Source organism: Cottoperca gobio, chromosome 5, assembly GCF_900634415.1.
Source record: "Cottoperca gobio chromosome 5, fCotGob3.1, whole genome shotgun sequence".
Lineage (NCBI taxonomy): Eukaryota > Metazoa > Chordata > Actinopteri > Perciformes > Bovichtidae > Cottoperca > Cottoperca gobio.
In genome coordinates, this window is record NC_041359.1 from 18,556,963 (window position 1) to 18,574,084 (window position 17,122).

Below are 17,122 nucleotides of genomic sequence, written 5' to 3' on the forward strand. Positions count from 1 at the left end.
ATTTTATGTTTTTAGTGAAATATAAAATACTATAAATGGCATTGTACATTTTTTTGATAGAAGAAAGTAAGCAATAAATAAACTTAAGTTATTATTGATTGATTAAGTTGTAGTCTGGCTGCCAGTATTTCACTATTTAAAAATGGAAAACAAATATTTTTTCATTGAGAATAAAACAATAAAAAGCTTTTTTTAAAAGTTATTTGTTCTTTGTTTGAATACATTGATACTGTAAATCAGGTTAGATACTGTATATATCAGGTTAGATACTGTATATATCAGGTTAGATACTGTATATATCATTAGTACCTGTCTTTTCAATTTATAAAGTCTGGATGACAGAAAGTAAAATAAATAGACACCATATGGAAACAATTGCATTTATTACTCTATATTAGAAGGTACATGATTGAAGTCCTGAAGGGGTTTTTACATGGATGCAGTTGTCTCTTTGCCACGTGGACAGAGACCTGGGAGTTGTCACAACCTGTAGAATAACGCCTCATTTCTTTAACTCACACCCTCCTCTTCTTCAATGGGGACACTTGGAGCAAGGTTTTAAAACCTTAAATACCCTATGCATTTTAAACATTGTAAGGCAGGTACTATTGGACATGACAAACATTCCCCTTTAGTGTATATTATGGTCGACCACCTATCGAACAGTAGATCTGCACATTCTTTTTCTCAGCCAAAAACAACAGCATGAAGGGCGGTCTCTTAGTTCTCGCAAACATCCTGAAAGACTTGAAGAATACAGTGAGCAAGTGATTTTTAAAATAAAAAGTATTGGTCAAACACATTTGTGAGACAGCATTGAGACATTTCAGTAGTATTTAGTTTCAACATTTCTTCTCCCAAAGAAAAAGTCCGATCCTCTTTAGAGAGTCTCCAGTCAGAAGTGTACTGCAACTGGTTGGCATGATTCGTATAAACATTCTCATTTTCAGTGACGTGATCTTAAATAAACACTCGAGGCCATGACCAGAGATAATTCTGAGAACCATTTGGTTTTAATGCTGCGAGGTCAGTAGTAGTGCACACGTGGCCTTCAGGCTTTCCTAGGGACTCACAGCATACACATATAAATAACATGGGAAGGACTACACGCAGAAAGTACCTGTTGGATTTGCATACAGCTAAAGACAAAAGTGCACCTATTTCCTGAAAACATAAAAAAATGTAGACAGTGATTTCTGACAATGTTAGCTTGACGGAAACAATCCACATACAATGTGCACACTGAGGAGGTATTGTATGGGGAATAAAAGGAGCTGTGAGGGGGGATAAAGTCTAATACTGCTCTGCAGTAATAGAGGGCTATTAGGACAAAGTCAACATAAGCACTGTGTCTGACACATACAGTGATTTCACTTCAGAGGTCAAAAAGTAAATTGGTACATAATTCTGTTTACAGACATCACGACAGAAGTAATTTTCTCTTTCCACCAACCAAAAAAAGCCGATATAAAAGATTCAACTATCTAAGACATGAACTAAGTATCAACATTAAATCAAATTTAACCGTCATATTTACACAAGTATCACCTTAAAAACTAGTTTGTGTGCAGTAGTTATACTTGGCCAGGGAATATGTGCCCTGAGGGGAAAAAGAACATTGGACATGCTTTGAAAATATTAAAAAACGAACGAAAACAAACCGTTATTCCCGGGGTTAGTGTATTTAAAAGAGATTTAAAAAAAAGTACAGTGTAAATAGGAGGAAAGGTTTATCTGAATGTCGTGCACACCAGCTTATCTGAGCCGCTGGAGCAACGCTTACCCTCTGGCAGGTTATGGTCTGTGGGTTGATCGAGAGATAGCGGCTTTAGATTGAAATACTACCATTTAAATATATTACATGTGTTTTGCAAGACGTGTGCCAATCTGAAGCCAGCGAGTGTGTCAGCTAAGAAGATCAAGCACAACACATGCAGACCCTGGCAGCTGTTGCTCTACATTTAACCCTCCATCCTGCTGTAATGTATTTTTGCTTAATAATTCCTAAATGTGTATTTTGCTTAAGATGGTTCTCAACAGTTGATTGGTAAGCATAAGGAAAACCTGAGGTTTACAACAGCTTATGGGACGGGCTCCAGACAAGGGGTCCAAAGCCTAAATCATGTTTGGCAAGTTGCCCTAATGCTCCAGTGACTCCGAAGTCTTAAAACACAAACTGTCTCAACTGCTTTGTACATGCTTACATGATAATCAGAAGACAACTAAACAACACAGTTGTAGCAGAATCAGATGGATTGTTCTCTTTGAAGGATTTCTAAGCAGTTTGTGATGTGCCTGTTTGCTGCAGGTGGCACAGAGAAACCTGAACAATAGCCTCAGAAACACCCATATATTAATAACGAGATATTGTCATCTAAATAACAGAATAAGTAAAAATATTTTAAAACACTCCTCACCCTCCCAGTTTGACCCCTTTCAAAGACAAAATGAGCAAATGCTGTTTTTTTTAAGCAACTGTGATCAAAGAGACCTTGAGGGAATATCAGCAACTGATTTTCAGAATGTTAAATGGTTAATTACATATCCTGCTATCGATTGCATACAAGTACACAGGAAATCCAAGGATCCTTGTTAGTACGGAGTGTAGAGAGGAACAGAAAGGGCAGCAGTAGCTGAGGACGAGACAGGAAAGGTGTTCTTGGTAGTCTGGCTGGGTAAGCGAGGTAGGGTTTGTCAGAAATCAAGTGGCTTCAAAACTGGCAGGAGTGTCAATGGAGTAATATTTTACAAAGTGCGACTCTCCATCATTTTCTCTTACTTTGTGCGTTCTTTGTAGAAGGCCCGGCCCCTTCCTCTCAGAGTCATACAGACTGGAGTCCGGTCCTGCTCTGTGGTCTCGGCGCTCCGCTGACTTAGCTCAGATTTTAATGTCCTCTTGAATGCTGAGCTGGGAGAGAGTCTTCTTGATGCGCAGGGCTGTCAAGCGGGCAGCGCCATTAGCATACCAACACTCCCTCATGATTTTTCCCATAACCCGTAAGGCCTGGAACATCAAGGGGGGGGGGGGGGAGCAAATAAGGATTAAGATCTTACAATACAATATAAATGATTACGATGATACAAATGTAGTTCAAGTAGAACTACATAGTGTTCAAAGCCTTGTTTAAAAGACCCCGTTCAAGTATCGTGTTGCCCGTGTCAATCTACTCATTTGGCTTGAAAATTAAAATAAAAATATAAAAGTTGCACTCAAAAAAGAACTTTAAAGAACAAACAAAACAAAAATATCTTAGGCATTTCTGTGCACCAGTTTTTTATTGCCTGTCCTGACATGTTCCGCTAAATCTAGTAAATCTGGCTGATATATCTGGCTCTGGTTGTAAATAACACAAACAGATTAAACGAGATTAACCAAGAGCAAGCGCACCCAAAATGTGCATCCCTCATGACACAGTCTGTAGACCGCTTGACAAATATCTTTTAGTTATAATTACGTAATGTTTGATCATTTTTATACCTCGTAGCTTTGCCACCAATTAGGGATGTTAGGTCGTAGCTTCTGGTCACACACCAACTTTCTCATCTCCTCTATGGAAGGGTCAGAAGGTACCAGGTCGTAGTAGGGCAGCTGGTACTCTTCATGGATACCTGATAACACAGGACAAAGGTCAGATCAGTGCTGTGATCTCAGGTGTTAACATCGACGAAAAACACAGGTTGAGTATCCAGAGTAAAAACAAAAGAGTCTGACCTCCACTATTACAGCGGCGGGCAATCTCCCAGTAGACCAGCCCCAGAGCATAGATATCAGCACATTTGAATGAGTCAAAGTGTCTCATGTTGATAGTCTCATCCAGAACCTCTGGAGCCATGTACCTGAGAGATGTAAAAACAATCCCAGTTTGTAACTGTGTGTAGAGTTAAAGGATTATCTGGGAGAGAAGTCAAAGATATCTGTGAGAAAGGACGCTCGGCAGCTGCAGGTGTGTGTGTTGACACTGACCTCTTGGTGCCCACCCTCTGATTGGGTGCAATGTCGATGGTGTCGGTGGCAGAGTCATGACGGACAGCCAGGCCCAGGTCAGCGATGGCACAGGTGCAATTCTTCTTCACGAGGATGTTCTTAGACTTCAGGTCTCTGTGGGCGATACCGGGCTTTCCTACAAAGACATAAATGTACATGACAGACATTTGTAAATTATTATCTCTAAATCTAAAGTCTTTTACAGAAAACTAGAAACTACACAAAGTTATAAAATCTTCCTATTTTGGGTATCAGTTTGGTTGATAGAAATAGGAAACACCTCTCAATTTGTGCAACTAGGGGTATCGCGATATAATTTTTAAATTCTATAGATATCACGTTAATACAGTTATAGGGAATTCTTTTAGCCACAATAATGGTTTAGTGATTGAAACAAAATATTTTCAACGGCACAGGATTCAACAGTAAATTTCCTTCAAAGATAACAAGTTATGGATTCAAGTTCATTCATTCGGATGAATTAGACATGAGAGTTTTTAAATGATAGACATTTAGGAATTCAGTGCAATTTCACAACTCTGGATTCTCATTATCCATTATTCAAATACTGTTACTCTGACACCATTTTATGACTTCTAGCAATAGATGGCAACATGAGAGGCGTCGTGGAGAGGAAACATAAACAATGTGGAGCAAGAGAAAGAAGAGGATAAATAATACGACAAGCATTTTACGTGGTGAAACGTGTTGCCGTCACCTTGTGTTCCTAGAATCTCCATGTGCAGATGTGCCAGGCCACTGGCAGCTGACAGTGCCAGTTTGATCATTCCTTCAGTCGTGACAGAGTAGCGATTCAGGTAGTCAAACAGAGAGCCGTGCTCATGGTAGTCCGACACCAACCACAGCTGGGTCCATGTGCCATTGTCTAGGCAGGAGACGGAAATATAGAGAGACACAAGCAATTATAAGTTTACTTGAGACTGATGAATTAAAACACAACACATAAAGCTCACACTTCACACTGAGCTGTTGTGATGTCACATGTTTGCACCTTTGTTGTCAGCAGCTATAAAGCCCAGGATGTTTTCATGGCGGAGCATGATGGTCTGATAGATTTCAGCCTCCCGGAACCAGGAGCGCTCCTCCCTGGATGAGAAGATCTTCACCGCCACGTCACCGCCCCTCCAACGTCCTCGCCACACCTCCCCGAAACGCCCTTTACCAATGATCTCTTGGAGGACGATTGTTCTGGCCACAGTCCGCTGGACAAACAGAGGCAGACCTGCTTAGAAAAGAAGAGAACAGTCATCAGCTGTTTTCTGATATTAATTTTTTTATCTAAGAAAAGAAAAGCCAAAACCAGCGTAACCTGCCAAATGAGTGCTGGCCTGCAGCTACACTGAGCAAAAAATATTGTTTATGTTTTCTCTCCCATTTTTCTCGAGTTTAAAATAAATATCTAAGACTTTTTCTAAGCATGCAAAAAGCTTATTTCTTAAAAAAACAAAAAACACACAAATGTATTAAAATCTGTGTTAGTGAGCATTTATCGTGCCAAGAAAATCCCTCCACGTGTTAGGTGAAGCATATCAAGATACTGATTTAACAGAAGGATTATTAAACAACTCAAAACTTGGCAGTTTTATCACACAACACAACGCTACAGATGTCGCAAGTTGAGGGCGCAACTTGAATGAATGGCATGCTGACTGAAAGTCCACTAGAGCTGCTGCCCATAAATCTAATGTTCAAGATAAAACTGCACATTATGCAATAACCATGGGGTTGATTCAGTTTGTAGATATGCCACATCTGTTGTTATTCAGTGCTCACTAATAAGGATTTTATTTTAATAAGGATCTTGTGCACAAGATTTGAGAGAAATAAGCCTTTTGTGTGCAGAGAAAAAGTCTTAGATCGATTATGTCAATCAAAAAAACAAAACAGTTGCATTTGTATTTGTGTTCAGTGTACATTATCACTGTGCACTGACCAGAGCCTGATCCAGACGTGGACAGATCGTAAATGAGGTCCTGCAGGGCCCTGTCTTTAGTCATGTAGAGATGATCACAGGAGGGGTCCTCCACCTCTAACCTTTGCCTGTGGCTGTAGGCCCTCTGGTGGTACTGATACAGGAACATAGCCATCAGCAGCAGCAGACACAGCAGGAACAGCGGCCCTGCAACCACAGCGACTAGTTCCACCAGCCCCCATGTCCCATCTGGGCCGTAGCCGCCCCCGAGTCCTGACTGAGTCGTGACTGAAAAAGAGAACAGTGGAGAATTAAAATGCCACATCTGGCACTCAGTACACACATAAGACACTCTGCTCCCTGATATTAACTGCTTAGTGGGTTGACAGTATAAAGCTTTTGGCTAAGGAGACAATGAGAAAACGGAGTCAACATTTGACTCTTGTATTAACTTATATTGATTATATTTCAAGTTACTCAATTCTCTACACTGAAAGGCTTTTACTGTAGAAAAAAAAAAAGGAAACGTACAATAATTGTTGAAAATGCATTAACAGCATACTAATACTGTGAAAGATCTAATTCTCTCATTTATTCTCATATTTCTGAGCGGTGATTTGTCTTTGTGATGCTCGTTTCTCCTCAACTGCGCCCATGATTCAGACGATTTATTGATTTTCTGGGTCCTTGAAGTTGTAGCATAAATTATTCTGGTACTATCATTCCAAGACTACCCAACGTGCATACTATGGAAATGAAAACTTTGTAGTCTTTTACCCCATTTGTCATACAGTTCACGGTTTTGATGAGGATATCGACACGCAGTATGCGAGGCAGCGAACAGAGCACAGCAACTTCGAGTTCAAATATCAGCCCCTTAGTAACAGGCTTTGAAAGTGCTGCTGGTTAAAAGCTTCATATAAACTTGTGTTTTTGGTGCATGCTGGGAATTAATACTGAGCACATTTTCCAGTCACAATAGTTCCACGTTGACACTCTTCCCTCTAGATATATTTTTGGACACTTAACAAAATACCAGAGGAAACGTGGATCTTCTCAGGAACCATGAGTCACAAAACTGTGTAGGAAACAGAAAACATGTTCATGCCTGGGCTTGACACACTCACTGTATGCTAGGAGTGAATGTTAAATGTGTTGTACTCCAGGTAAAGACCAACATCTTTACTGCGCCAAAGGGGGAGGTTATGTTTTCTGCTCAGTTATCAGTTTGTCTGTCTGTCAGCAGGACTTTGGCCCGATTTTAATTTTCTTAGTGGAAGGGTGTAGCATGGGCCAAGGAAGAACTTATTACATTTTGGAGCGTATCCTAATCATGGGGCGGATACACAAATTATGTTTCACTTTTGTTAACAAGGCAAGATAAAGCATTTGTGCTGCATTCATGTGGTGTCGGAAATAATTAAAGATTCTGGGAAAATGTATGTGAATGCCCCTCCAGCAGGAACAAAAACTTGGAAACATCTATCATCGTGTTGTATAAACACTCTGAGCAGAATCTTCTTTTTATTTCCATGTTGTTTCAATATTAAGACTTAAAGCTCAACACTCTGAAGTCGGCTTCCCAACTCAGGAAATGGCACCATTCGAGGAACTACTTGAATGCACCATTGGCCTTGCCGGAGGGCTGCGCTTTCCGAGTGCCATTCTAATTTTTATTATGCTATGCGTACATTTGCATTCTCATCTGTCATAAAAATTAAACACTTAAAAAAGGTCAGACACTTGGTGAAAGCAGCCCTAAATGTAACAGATCGTATGTATATACCATCACAGTTCTCACCTGAGGGTACTTTGAGGTCAATGCTGTTGCAGTAGTCAGTGTAGCAGCAGTGGATGTTGAGCAAGCCTTCTGCACTGAGGCAGTAGAACGGTTGTCCAGGGGGCACAAGTTTGTCCCGTGTGATGCAGATACGGATGTGCTGCTCTTGGCCATCAATAAAGGAAGTGGAGGCCATGCAGGCCCCATCAGTCTCACACTGGGAGCCAGTCCTCTCGCACTGGGCAGTGGTGCAGTTACACCGCAGAGCTGCAGGGACAGAGGAGGCGGAAGAAGCAACACAGTTTGAAACATAGTAGTTTGCATGATTAAAAATGTTCAAAACATTCTGAGGCAGAAAACTAACGATTATTTTCATTATTGATTAAAATGCCAATTATTTTCTAGATTATTCGTTTGGTCTATAAAAGGTCAGGGAGGATGGTGCTGGCGAGGTCAGGAAGTAGAGGAAGTGTTAGAGGTGGGGTGTGTTAGGATGGCAGGGGCTTTGGGAGGATGGGTGGAGAGTTTATGTGAGGGCATGTAGGAGTAGAGATTAAATGACCAGATGTGATTATAAATTTGACAAACAAGAGACTGAGACTTCCTCTGTGAAATTGAATAATATTATCAAGACACGGACATTATGTGACATTCCAGTAATTCTGAAAAAGCCCCCGGTGAATTCCTGTATGCTGGATGTGTTTGTTAGAAAACCCACACACATCCACCTAAACTTCAGTGTCATCTACGTCAAACAGGGTAGATGTAGAGTTAATGTGTTACAACATCTTTTGTGGTGCTGACTCATACAATGCCAACACCTACTTGGCAGATGCTGGTGGTCAAAACAACCAGAGAAGATAAGGAAGATAAGCGCTGACTAAACATAAAATGAGACTGACATTTCAGACTTTCCATGGCTATAAATGTCACAACTCTAATCCACATTGAGCTGATTGTTTTAGAAATGGATAAGGGGAAAATAATAAATAATTAACATTATCTAGAGTGGACTGTGAGGGAATTCAAAGGAATGTGCTGCTCTATGATTAAGATGTGTTCCTCACACAATTTCACATGTTGCAATGACAGAAGAAAGGTGAAGGAACATTTCTCAACTTAACTTTGTCCTAGAGGTTGGGGGATTTGATGATACCATTAATACTGTGGCAACTATTCCTTAAAAATCTCTGTTTCTCTGTCCATAAGGATCCTTTTCTGTCGATCGACTAATTGAATTATTAATTAATAAATTAATCAGCAACTATTTTGATAAATCGACTAATCCTTTCAATTCAAGCAAAAGCGCCAAATATTTTCTGGTTTCAGCTTTTTTAAATGTGAGGATTTGCTCCTTTTTTTTAATTGAAAATTGATTATATTTGGGGGAAAAAGTTGAAATGACAATGAAAATATTTTTTTTGTTGCAGCCCTATAGCTTCTTTGTGACAATAATGGATTTAGAGGATCTGTTTTCCTTCCCATCTGGCTATTTTATCTATAAACAGGTTTCCAATTAACTTCCAGGAAATACGGTAGATAAATAATTGTACATATCGCTCACTCCTACTCTGATCCATTAGATAACTAGCCACACATAATATCAACCTGCGGTCGAATAATTTAAAATCTCTCATACACAGAAGTAAAAGTGGAATAATTCTAGAAAATAATACAGATGAAACTGAACACTAGATTCACCAGGCTCTAAATCATGATAAACTGTGTAATAATCTACTATTAGAAACATGCAAACTTGTCGTAATACATAATATTAAACATCTGGGCATTATCTACCTTTATAGCAACACTGGAGAAAGAGTTGTATCTCCATACATGTGCCTGGATGCTGTAAATATGAGATTACTAATGTCTGTTGTACATCAATTGTTATTGATAATAATATTATCATCATGGCATCATTATCCTCTGTTGTTTTATATCCTCACGAGCTCTCTCAGATCTTCTACTGCTGGTAGATGCTCCAAAATAAGAGCCATAGGAAATGCAGACTCTGTGAACATTTTGAAACGACAGCTGAAAACCTAATTATTTAATTTAGCTTATAATTAAAGTAATTCATCCTTCCTTCATTTTATTTATTTATTATTTATTTAAATGTTTTAAGCTTAAGCACAAAGTTCCAAACTGAAAGATTTAAAGAATGAACAACAACAACAACAACAACAACAACAATGTGTAACGTGTGTTATGCATGACATACAGCCATTAGGAACATGAGAGCAATCATTAGGTCCTTTTAGTCTTTGGATGTCATCTCCGTGATGCAAAGAGGTAATTCAACGCTTATAAAACATTAGGGAAAGGTTGTACACAGCGGTGCACGTTAAATAACCGTTACTACAAAACAGATAATTCACTTAGCTGTCGCTACCTAAACACACATTTAACTGCTGCTGTTTCAGACTAGCATAACTAGCTCGACAGCGACAGAAAGACGGTGAGTTCATCGTGTTTTGTTGCATTTACATGAAAACTATATAAATAACACCCAGGTTTATACAAATAAAGGCTGACCTGTGTCAATTCAATCGGTCGTCCTGCCAGGCTAGCTAACCTAGCTAACGCTAGCCAGCAGCTAACTCCACAGCCGCTCGCCTTGATGGTGGCAGCGGCAGCTTAAGGACAAAACAAACAATAAGTCACTCACCCTCGCAGCTTCTGTACAGGACGGCCTGAACAACCACGACGGCTAACACAATCCGTAGGTTGGCCATGATCAATACATTCCCGGTACATCGCATTAAGACATTTAGTTAGCCAGCGTTATGTGGCAAGGCGTGATGATGACAGCTAACCAGGCTGTCAGTGCACAGTGAACAGTTTACTAACATGCTCCACCAGCAGGCTGCAGCACAGACACAGACTGGGGATTAAAGAGGTGAGTAATCATCTGTTTATCAATCTATCTGCCTGTCTGTCTCTTTGCCTGTCTGTCTGCCTGCCTGTCTGTTTTGTATATTTACTCAACTACTGAACTTAAGTACACATTTTAAGTAGGCTTTTTGTACTTGAGTATTTCCATTGTATGCATCACTACATTCATTTGATGACTTTGATTACTACTTACTTTTTAGATTCAGTTTATTAATAAACAATATAAACCTACTACTAAATTATGATATATTATTATAAATAACCTACACAGTAGTATATAAAGTAATTAAAATGAGCTTGACCTGTACCAGCTGCAACATTAAAGTGGTGTACACATGAATGCATCAATAATTGTAATACATATTATTCTGCACAATGAGTCATTTTACTTTTGGTACTTCAAGTATATACTCTATACACACACACACACACACATATATATGTATACACTGATCTATCTATCTATCTATCTATCTGGCTCTTATTGCTATGAGATCATCCCCAAATGTATTAGAGGAATGAAGGGACTATGTTTTTGTCAGCACATTTCTCTCTCATCACCCACAGGTTCCAATACGTGTTCATACTCGATGACAGGGATCGTTATAAAAATAGTCTTTGGTCTTAACTGCCTTTAGCCTTTGGACATTAAAGCTGTATTGGTTGATTGTTTTATTTGGTCACTCAGGGGCAGCAGAACAAGTGTGACAATAGGTATTGTCACATTATCAAGTTAATTGTGAATTGTTAATTGTGTTAATTGTCCAGTGCAGCTTTAAACAACAATAAATTAATGGATTGATTGAATTGAAATTTTCAATATCCTATATTTATTTTTAAATTCCTCACAGAGTTAAAAAAGAAAAAGAGAAACAGGAGATACCATATGAATTTGTTATTGGCAATATCAGAAAATGGCAATACAACTTTAAACAGAACCTCGATTGTGAAGCATGTTTGCTACATACTGTACTGTATTTACAATTGATTTTTGTCTAGCTATTTACAAAAATACACAACACATAAAACAAATATGATCTAACAATGCAAATGAACTATGACATAACTAATGTTTCTTTATTTACATCTTGCTTAGGAATGAATATGCCTGTTTTCATACAGTGTGTGCCTGCCGGCTTGTGTTTTACGTGAATGATGAGGTAGATAAAATATTAGCACATGTGAAACTGAATCAGTAAATATGGATTTCATACATTACATCATCATCATTAAAAAAAGGTCATTTTAGTCTTTTTGGATTCTATACATTTTAATAGCTTATATTCATCTTTTTTTCTATCCTAAATCAAAATTAGAGGCTAAAAGCATCAAACTCCTCCCAAAGAGTCTCTGCAGTGCTTCGTCATTTAGTTTTAGGAAGAAAAAAATATCTCCTCTCTTACCTATTTTCCTTTTAAGTTATAGGTTCTATATTTGCTGAATATTTCCAATATATTTGGTTTGAAAGTTTCAATCCCTGAGTTGAACACATTGTTTATCTTCAGATGTAATAAAAAAAAGGCAAAAAGCCCTAAAAATTAAAGCATATTGTTCTCAAAAACGAAGATGATTCAAACAGCCCTTTTTTTAATCTCTTCATTTTTGGCCTTCTTGTTGTCTTTCTCCTTATTTGCCTCTTTCTCTGCCTTTTCTTTGTCAGCTTTCTTCTTGTCCTTCTTTTTCTCATCCTTGATCTCCTTGTACCTCCACTTGGGTGGTTCCAGGAAGCCCTTTTCCTTCTTCCTCTTCTTCTTCTTCTTTTCTTTCTTTGGCGTTGCCTCTGATGGCCTCATGATGTCGATCTTGGGGATGCAGCCAGAGGGGAACACGCTGTTCCTTCTTGCCATGCTACGGGGAATAAATGCAGTGGCAACTTTGGTGGAAGCCAGCGAGAGGATGCTGCCTCGCCGATCAGTCTCGTCACAGTGTGTCTTAGGTAAGGACTCTTGGATTGTGGGAATGATGTGTGATACTGAGCCATTGCTGTGGCACACTGATCTCTCTTCTAAATCCTTACATGGGTGTTTCTTTACCAGCTCTGGCACAGCCATGCGTCTCTTCCCCACCTCAGGAGGGCTCGTAGGGCAGAGTGGACGGCATCCAGTTGAAATTAGGGGACTGTGGACACTGGTAGTCATGAGCACCATGTGGTCCAAGGCCCCGTTGTCCACGGGGTCACGAGGAAATCTTAATTCAAATGTGTTTTTGATCCGCTGGGTGATTTTTTCTCTGGCACTTTTTTCAGTTGTGGCATTGGCTACCCTCTCCTTGAGCTCAGGCCACTCAGGGATATAACTCTCACAAAACTGCTCGGCTTTTGGTCTCATGTTAAGGCGACGGAGACGATACAGGGTCTCATAGCGACCTGTTTTCAGTGCCCAGTCCCGAGCGCATTTTCCTTTTGTGGAGTCTACTGCATGTATGTCAGCCCCTGAAAAAGAAAGGTGGTAGAACAAATGAATTAGGAGAACAAGGGTTTATTTTTGTTGACCTTGAAATTAAAGCAGCTAAATGGAATGCAGCCTTTATTCATTTTATGATTGACAGCTGTGCTTTTCCCACTGTAACATCTCTAAATGTCTTCTGTGAAAAAGGCCCATTGGCAGAGATTTGTTTAGGTTTGGTGAGATGGCAACAATAAGGGCATTACAATAAACCAAATTTATAACGTTACCAACATCATATATATATATATATATGTGTCATAGCAATTAAATTTACTGATGCAATTTTCAATTAAATATAGAGTCTAAATTCCATTTAATTAAACTGGAAAGAGCTACAAAAAACAACGACATCTAATCAGAAGTTCAATTAGCCTCCAAGTTACTATGATGCGGATCACATCGTCCAGCCTTGTAATGCAGAGCCGCAGCGATCATTTAATTAAATGATTAGTTGATGGAAAGAAAGTTAATCAGCAACTATTTTGATAGTTTGCTTCAATTATATAATAATAATATTATTCAATATACCAAAAAACAGCAACAGAAGATTAATCAATGAAGAAAAAAAAAAGATTATTTGAAACATTATAAAATAAATTGTGACTTTAGGAAATTTAGGATTTTAGGAAACGTGATGCAAAGCTCTGCAACTGGTTAAACTACAACCAGCGTACGAGACTTGTAAATCAGAGGTTACTAGATGTTAAGAGGTGATAATGTCCTCAGAATGATCCCTTAAACCGGTTGGGCGTCACTGGCACACTCACTGGTGTACACAGTTTGCTGGCTTCTAAAACAGAGACAGATAAACAGATAAACCGTGGGCTCAGCTATTCTCACCAGCAGTGCTGTAACTGTTCATTTAGAGCTGTAAGAGTCCTGGTTAATCAGATAATGCCAGGGTTTCAAAACAAGTGTGCAACGTTGTTAAAAGTCAAAGGTTGTTTCACTGATTGATGTAGAAGCTATGAAGAATAGTGATGGTAATAGTCGGGCCTTTGAATGAAAAAATAATAATATTTGCTTTATCTACAAACAATTTTGTGACCCCCCCTGCAGTACCTTCGCGGACCCCCTGTTGAAGACCTATGCTCTAAAGATAATACATTGGATTTTTTTTCATTTATGTACCTCCTTTTATTTATTTCTGTTATCTCCTATACTTATCTGTATTTATTTCTGTCTTTATACTGCTGCAACAGACAAACATCAAAAACACATACCAGCCATAACAAGGGCAGCCACAACGTCATTGCGGCCGGTCATAGCAGCTTTGATGAGTGCTGTGAAACCTCGACAATCCCTTATTTCAGTGTCTATACCCGGATAGTAGTTCAGGAGATACATGACTGCGTTGACATGACCTGCAGATGAAAACACAGAATTTAGAGGTCAGTGTGAGAACATTTGTAACATTTGAAAGCTGGCCGGTTGAGACTGTTTGCATGAAGAGCAAATGAAAGTATTAAAGGTCCAGTATGTAGGATTTAGGGGGATCTATAGGATTATAGTTTAATTATTATGTTTTCATTAGTGTATTCACTTGAAACTAAGAATAGTTTTATTTTCCTTACTTTAGAACAGGGGCGTCAAACATACGGGCCGTGGGCCAAAACCGGCCCGTCAGAGGGTCTAATCCGGCCCGCGGGATGACTTTGCAAAGTGTAAGAAGTGTTGTTTTGATCAAGTAAAATACTATATTGTTCAGTTCCAGATACCTGTGACTAAATGTTTTGTGCCTTTGTAGATATACTGTGATCTGTAAGTTGTAATGCACGTGTGTAAGTGATGAACTGAAGCATAATATTGTGGAAGTTGCATTTATCTTTCTTAAGAACTGTCAGGTTGTTCATAATGTTTTGTAAAAAGATAAAAGAAAATTAAAAAAAGAAATTGAATAATTTTATGGATATAATATTCTGCTAGTAAAATAAATTAGATTAGATGAATCTAATCCTAGACACTGGACCTTTAAAGTTTTGCAATTTTCAGTCTTTAAAAGTCACATATGCTGTATATGATATTTGCTATTGTTTAATTACATCATAATTATGTTGTACTTAACTAGTTTATTCTCTGAACTTGACCTTTGTTTTGTTAATGTCTGTTGTGTAGGTACGACTCACCTGCTTGGGATGCAATCATCAGAGCAGTGTTGCCTTCATTGTCCTGCTGATTTATGTCTATAAAGGGACAAGTGTAAAGCCCGTATACAATGTCGACGAAACCTTTGCAGCAAGCCAGCATCAAGCCATTCTGTTGGCAATATACAACGGTAAGGCTCAATGACAGTGGGACTGTTTTAGACATTATGAGCTATGATTTACAGGTTTGAATTATCACACTTATTATTGAGACTCGTACCCAGCCATTGATGTCCAGCTCTGTGACCTCCTCTTTTGTGACCCCTCTCTCCAGAACTTTCCGCAGAGAGTAAGGTTCGTTGTGGGCGCATGACCGATATAGTGTTGACTCCAAACGCCCGTCTGTTTTCTCCCGTGTGTAGTCTGGAAGCACCGAGTCATCAGAGAGGATGCTGTCTGAGTCAGACTCACTCCCCGACAGAGACACGTCGTCTTCATCAGGGCCTGAGCCCAGGTGGGGGTCTTTCGCTGCAGTGGCCATCTTCCAAGAGCAGGACAGGTAAGACGGTATTGTATCCTTTGGCTACATCTACTAGAAAATCCAAAAATAGAAATTAGTCGGGCAGAAAGTACTGGATGTTGTCTATAGCAACAAAGGTGGAATCAGGTGCACTCCCTGCAAATTACTCATGATACCAAGGTAAAATCATCTCCTCATTGTAGACATGAAGTTGTTGGCGAATCACGACATTGTGTTTATAAAAGAATCCAGCTCTGCCACGCTGCAAGTTCAAAAGTTTGTTGTGAGATTGAGGAAGGGAATATATGAGTCTGTCAATCACGGATTAGGAGTGTGTTATCTGTGTGTCACGGAGTGGGTGTGGTTGTATGAGCTCAGTGTGCCTTTACTGTTGACTAACTGGATCAGCATCTAAAAGCCCTGCTAACCATACAGGAAGGCTAAATGCGGAACAACCCACCTCAGAATAACCTCAGTAACATGCGGCCCAGCTACGACTCGTGTTTTGGCTCTTTTACAGCTTTCTGAAGGCAACATTACTATTGAAACTTATGACTGCTATATTTTATCACATGCAATAGCTTACACTTATCCTCAAGTGTTCCTGACACTGTGAAATCAAAGCAACACATTTATCATTTGGGAATATTCAAAATGTCTAAAGAGGAACACTGGGTTTCCAGAAACTTTAAATTCAATTGTAAAATAGTGAAAAGTGTGCATCCCAGTTTCTCAAGTGCAAGGTGATGTCTTAATATCTATTTTGTCTGTTCGAAACCCAAAGATATTCAGTGTAATATGAGACAAAACAGAGAAAAGCAGGAAATCTCCACATTGAAAGGCTGAAAACAAAATGTTTCTGAACAATTACTTGGCGATTATCTTTCTGTCGATCGACTAATCATCGTTGCAGCTCTAAATGTCAAAGGTTTTATGTCACAGACCAATGTGAAACCACATATCATGAAGCCAAAGTAAAGATTCAGAGGCAGAACTGCATCAGTATATAATGTATGTACAGTCACTTAGAACTGATATATATGACCATAAAGAATAAACACTCACGATAAAGGGTAATCAATCCGCTGTAAATGTAGATGTGTCCGTGTGTCGGTCTGTGTTTGTCACACCCCTGTGACTTCTTGTTGGACGACTTCTGACTTCCTCTAGGGTTAGGGTTACAGTTTTTTCAGAGCAGCTGAGAAGTCACAGTTTTCCCTCTGGGTCTGTAAATAAAGCTACTTTACCCATTTCCATTCACATAAAACTGAGAGGAGGAGTCTTCACAGAGTATTCAAAGAGATGCTGTATGTTCAGCTCCTGTGCTTAGCTTATCCCACTTACAACAGCTTAATAGAGAGGATTACTTTCTGCTCTGGCCATTTTCATCTTTTCAATACAACACCAGTGTTTTCCGTACTACCTGGTACTTATACCTGTTTTTTCATTTTAATTTTAATTTTAATTTCTTGAAG

At 39.1% G+C, this 17,122-nt stretch overlaps 3 protein-coding genes across 3 annotated transcripts in view; 1 reads left to right on the forward strand and 2 right to left on the reverse strand.

Annotated features, from left to right (window-relative positions):
• Positions 1 to 366: 366 nt before the first annotated feature.
• Positions 367 to 10,602, reverse strand: LOC115007915 (activin receptor type-1B-like). Its single transcript, XM_029431045.1, has 9 exons — positions 10,370 to 10,602; positions 7,720 to 7,965; positions 5,940 to 6,206; positions 4,998 to 5,228; positions 4,704 to 4,871; positions 3,965 to 4,121; positions 3,713 to 3,837; positions 3,479 to 3,609; positions 367 to 3,004 (listed from the first exon to the last, which is right to left on the reverse strand). Exons 1-9 carry the CDS (start codon positions 10,461 to 10,463, stop codon positions 2,879 to 2,881), a joined length of 1,545 nt encoding a protein of 514 aa, XP_029286905.1. The 5' UTR covers positions 10,464 to 10,602; the 3' UTR covers positions 367 to 2,878.
• A 1,565-nt stretch (positions 10,603 to 12,167) lies between these two features.
• ankrd33ab (ankyrin repeat domain 33Ab) lies at positions 12,168 to 15,668 on the reverse strand. The gene is made up of 4 exons (XM_029430670.1): positions 15,408 to 15,668; positions 15,170 to 15,299; positions 14,267 to 14,407; positions 12,168 to 13,027 (listed from the first exon to the last, which is right to left on the reverse strand). The coding sequence occupies exons 1-4, from the start codon at positions 15,666 to 15,668 to the stop codon at positions 12,168 to 12,170; spliced, it is 1,392 nt and encodes a 463-aa protein (XP_029286530.1).
• A 6-nt stretch (positions 15,669 to 15,674) lies between these two features.
• Positions 15,675 to 17,122, forward strand: part of arhgef25b (Rho guanine nucleotide exchange factor (GEF) 25b) — a gene marked incomplete at its 5' end in the record, with an annotated part of 31,563 nt that continues 30,115 nt past the window's right edge. The window contains one exon of the mRNA XM_029430672.1: positions 15,675 to 15,686. Within this exon, the coding sequence (XP_029286532.1) occupies positions 15,675 to 15,686 (12 nt within the window). The remainder of the gene's footprint in view (positions 15,687 to 17,122) is intronic.

Coding starts and splice junctions, on each gene's coding strand:
- LOC115007915 (XM_029431045.1), bottom strand. CDS start 10,463: ATGCGATGTACCGGGAATGTATTGATCATGGCCAACCTACGGATTGTG. Junction 4,872..4,997: donor TATAGCTGCTGACAACAAAG/GTGCAAACATGT, acceptor TCTCCTGCCTAG/ACAATGGCACATGGACCCAG. Junction 3,005..3,478: donor ATTGGTGGCAAAGCTACGAG/GTATAAAAATGA, acceptor TTGATGTTCCAG/GCCTTACGGGTTATGGGAAA.
- ankrd33ab (XM_029430670.1), bottom strand. CDS start 15,668: ATGGCCACTGCAGCGAAAGACCCCCACCTGGGCTCAGGCCCTGATGAA. Junction 14,408..15,169: donor GATGATTGCATCCCAAGCAG/GTGAGTCGTACC, acceptor TTTCATCTGCAG/GTCATGTCAACGCAGTCATG. Junction 13,028..14,266: donor GGCTGCCCTTGTTATGGCTG/GTATGTGTTTTT, acceptor TTTCTTTTTCAG/GGGCTGACATACATGCAGTA.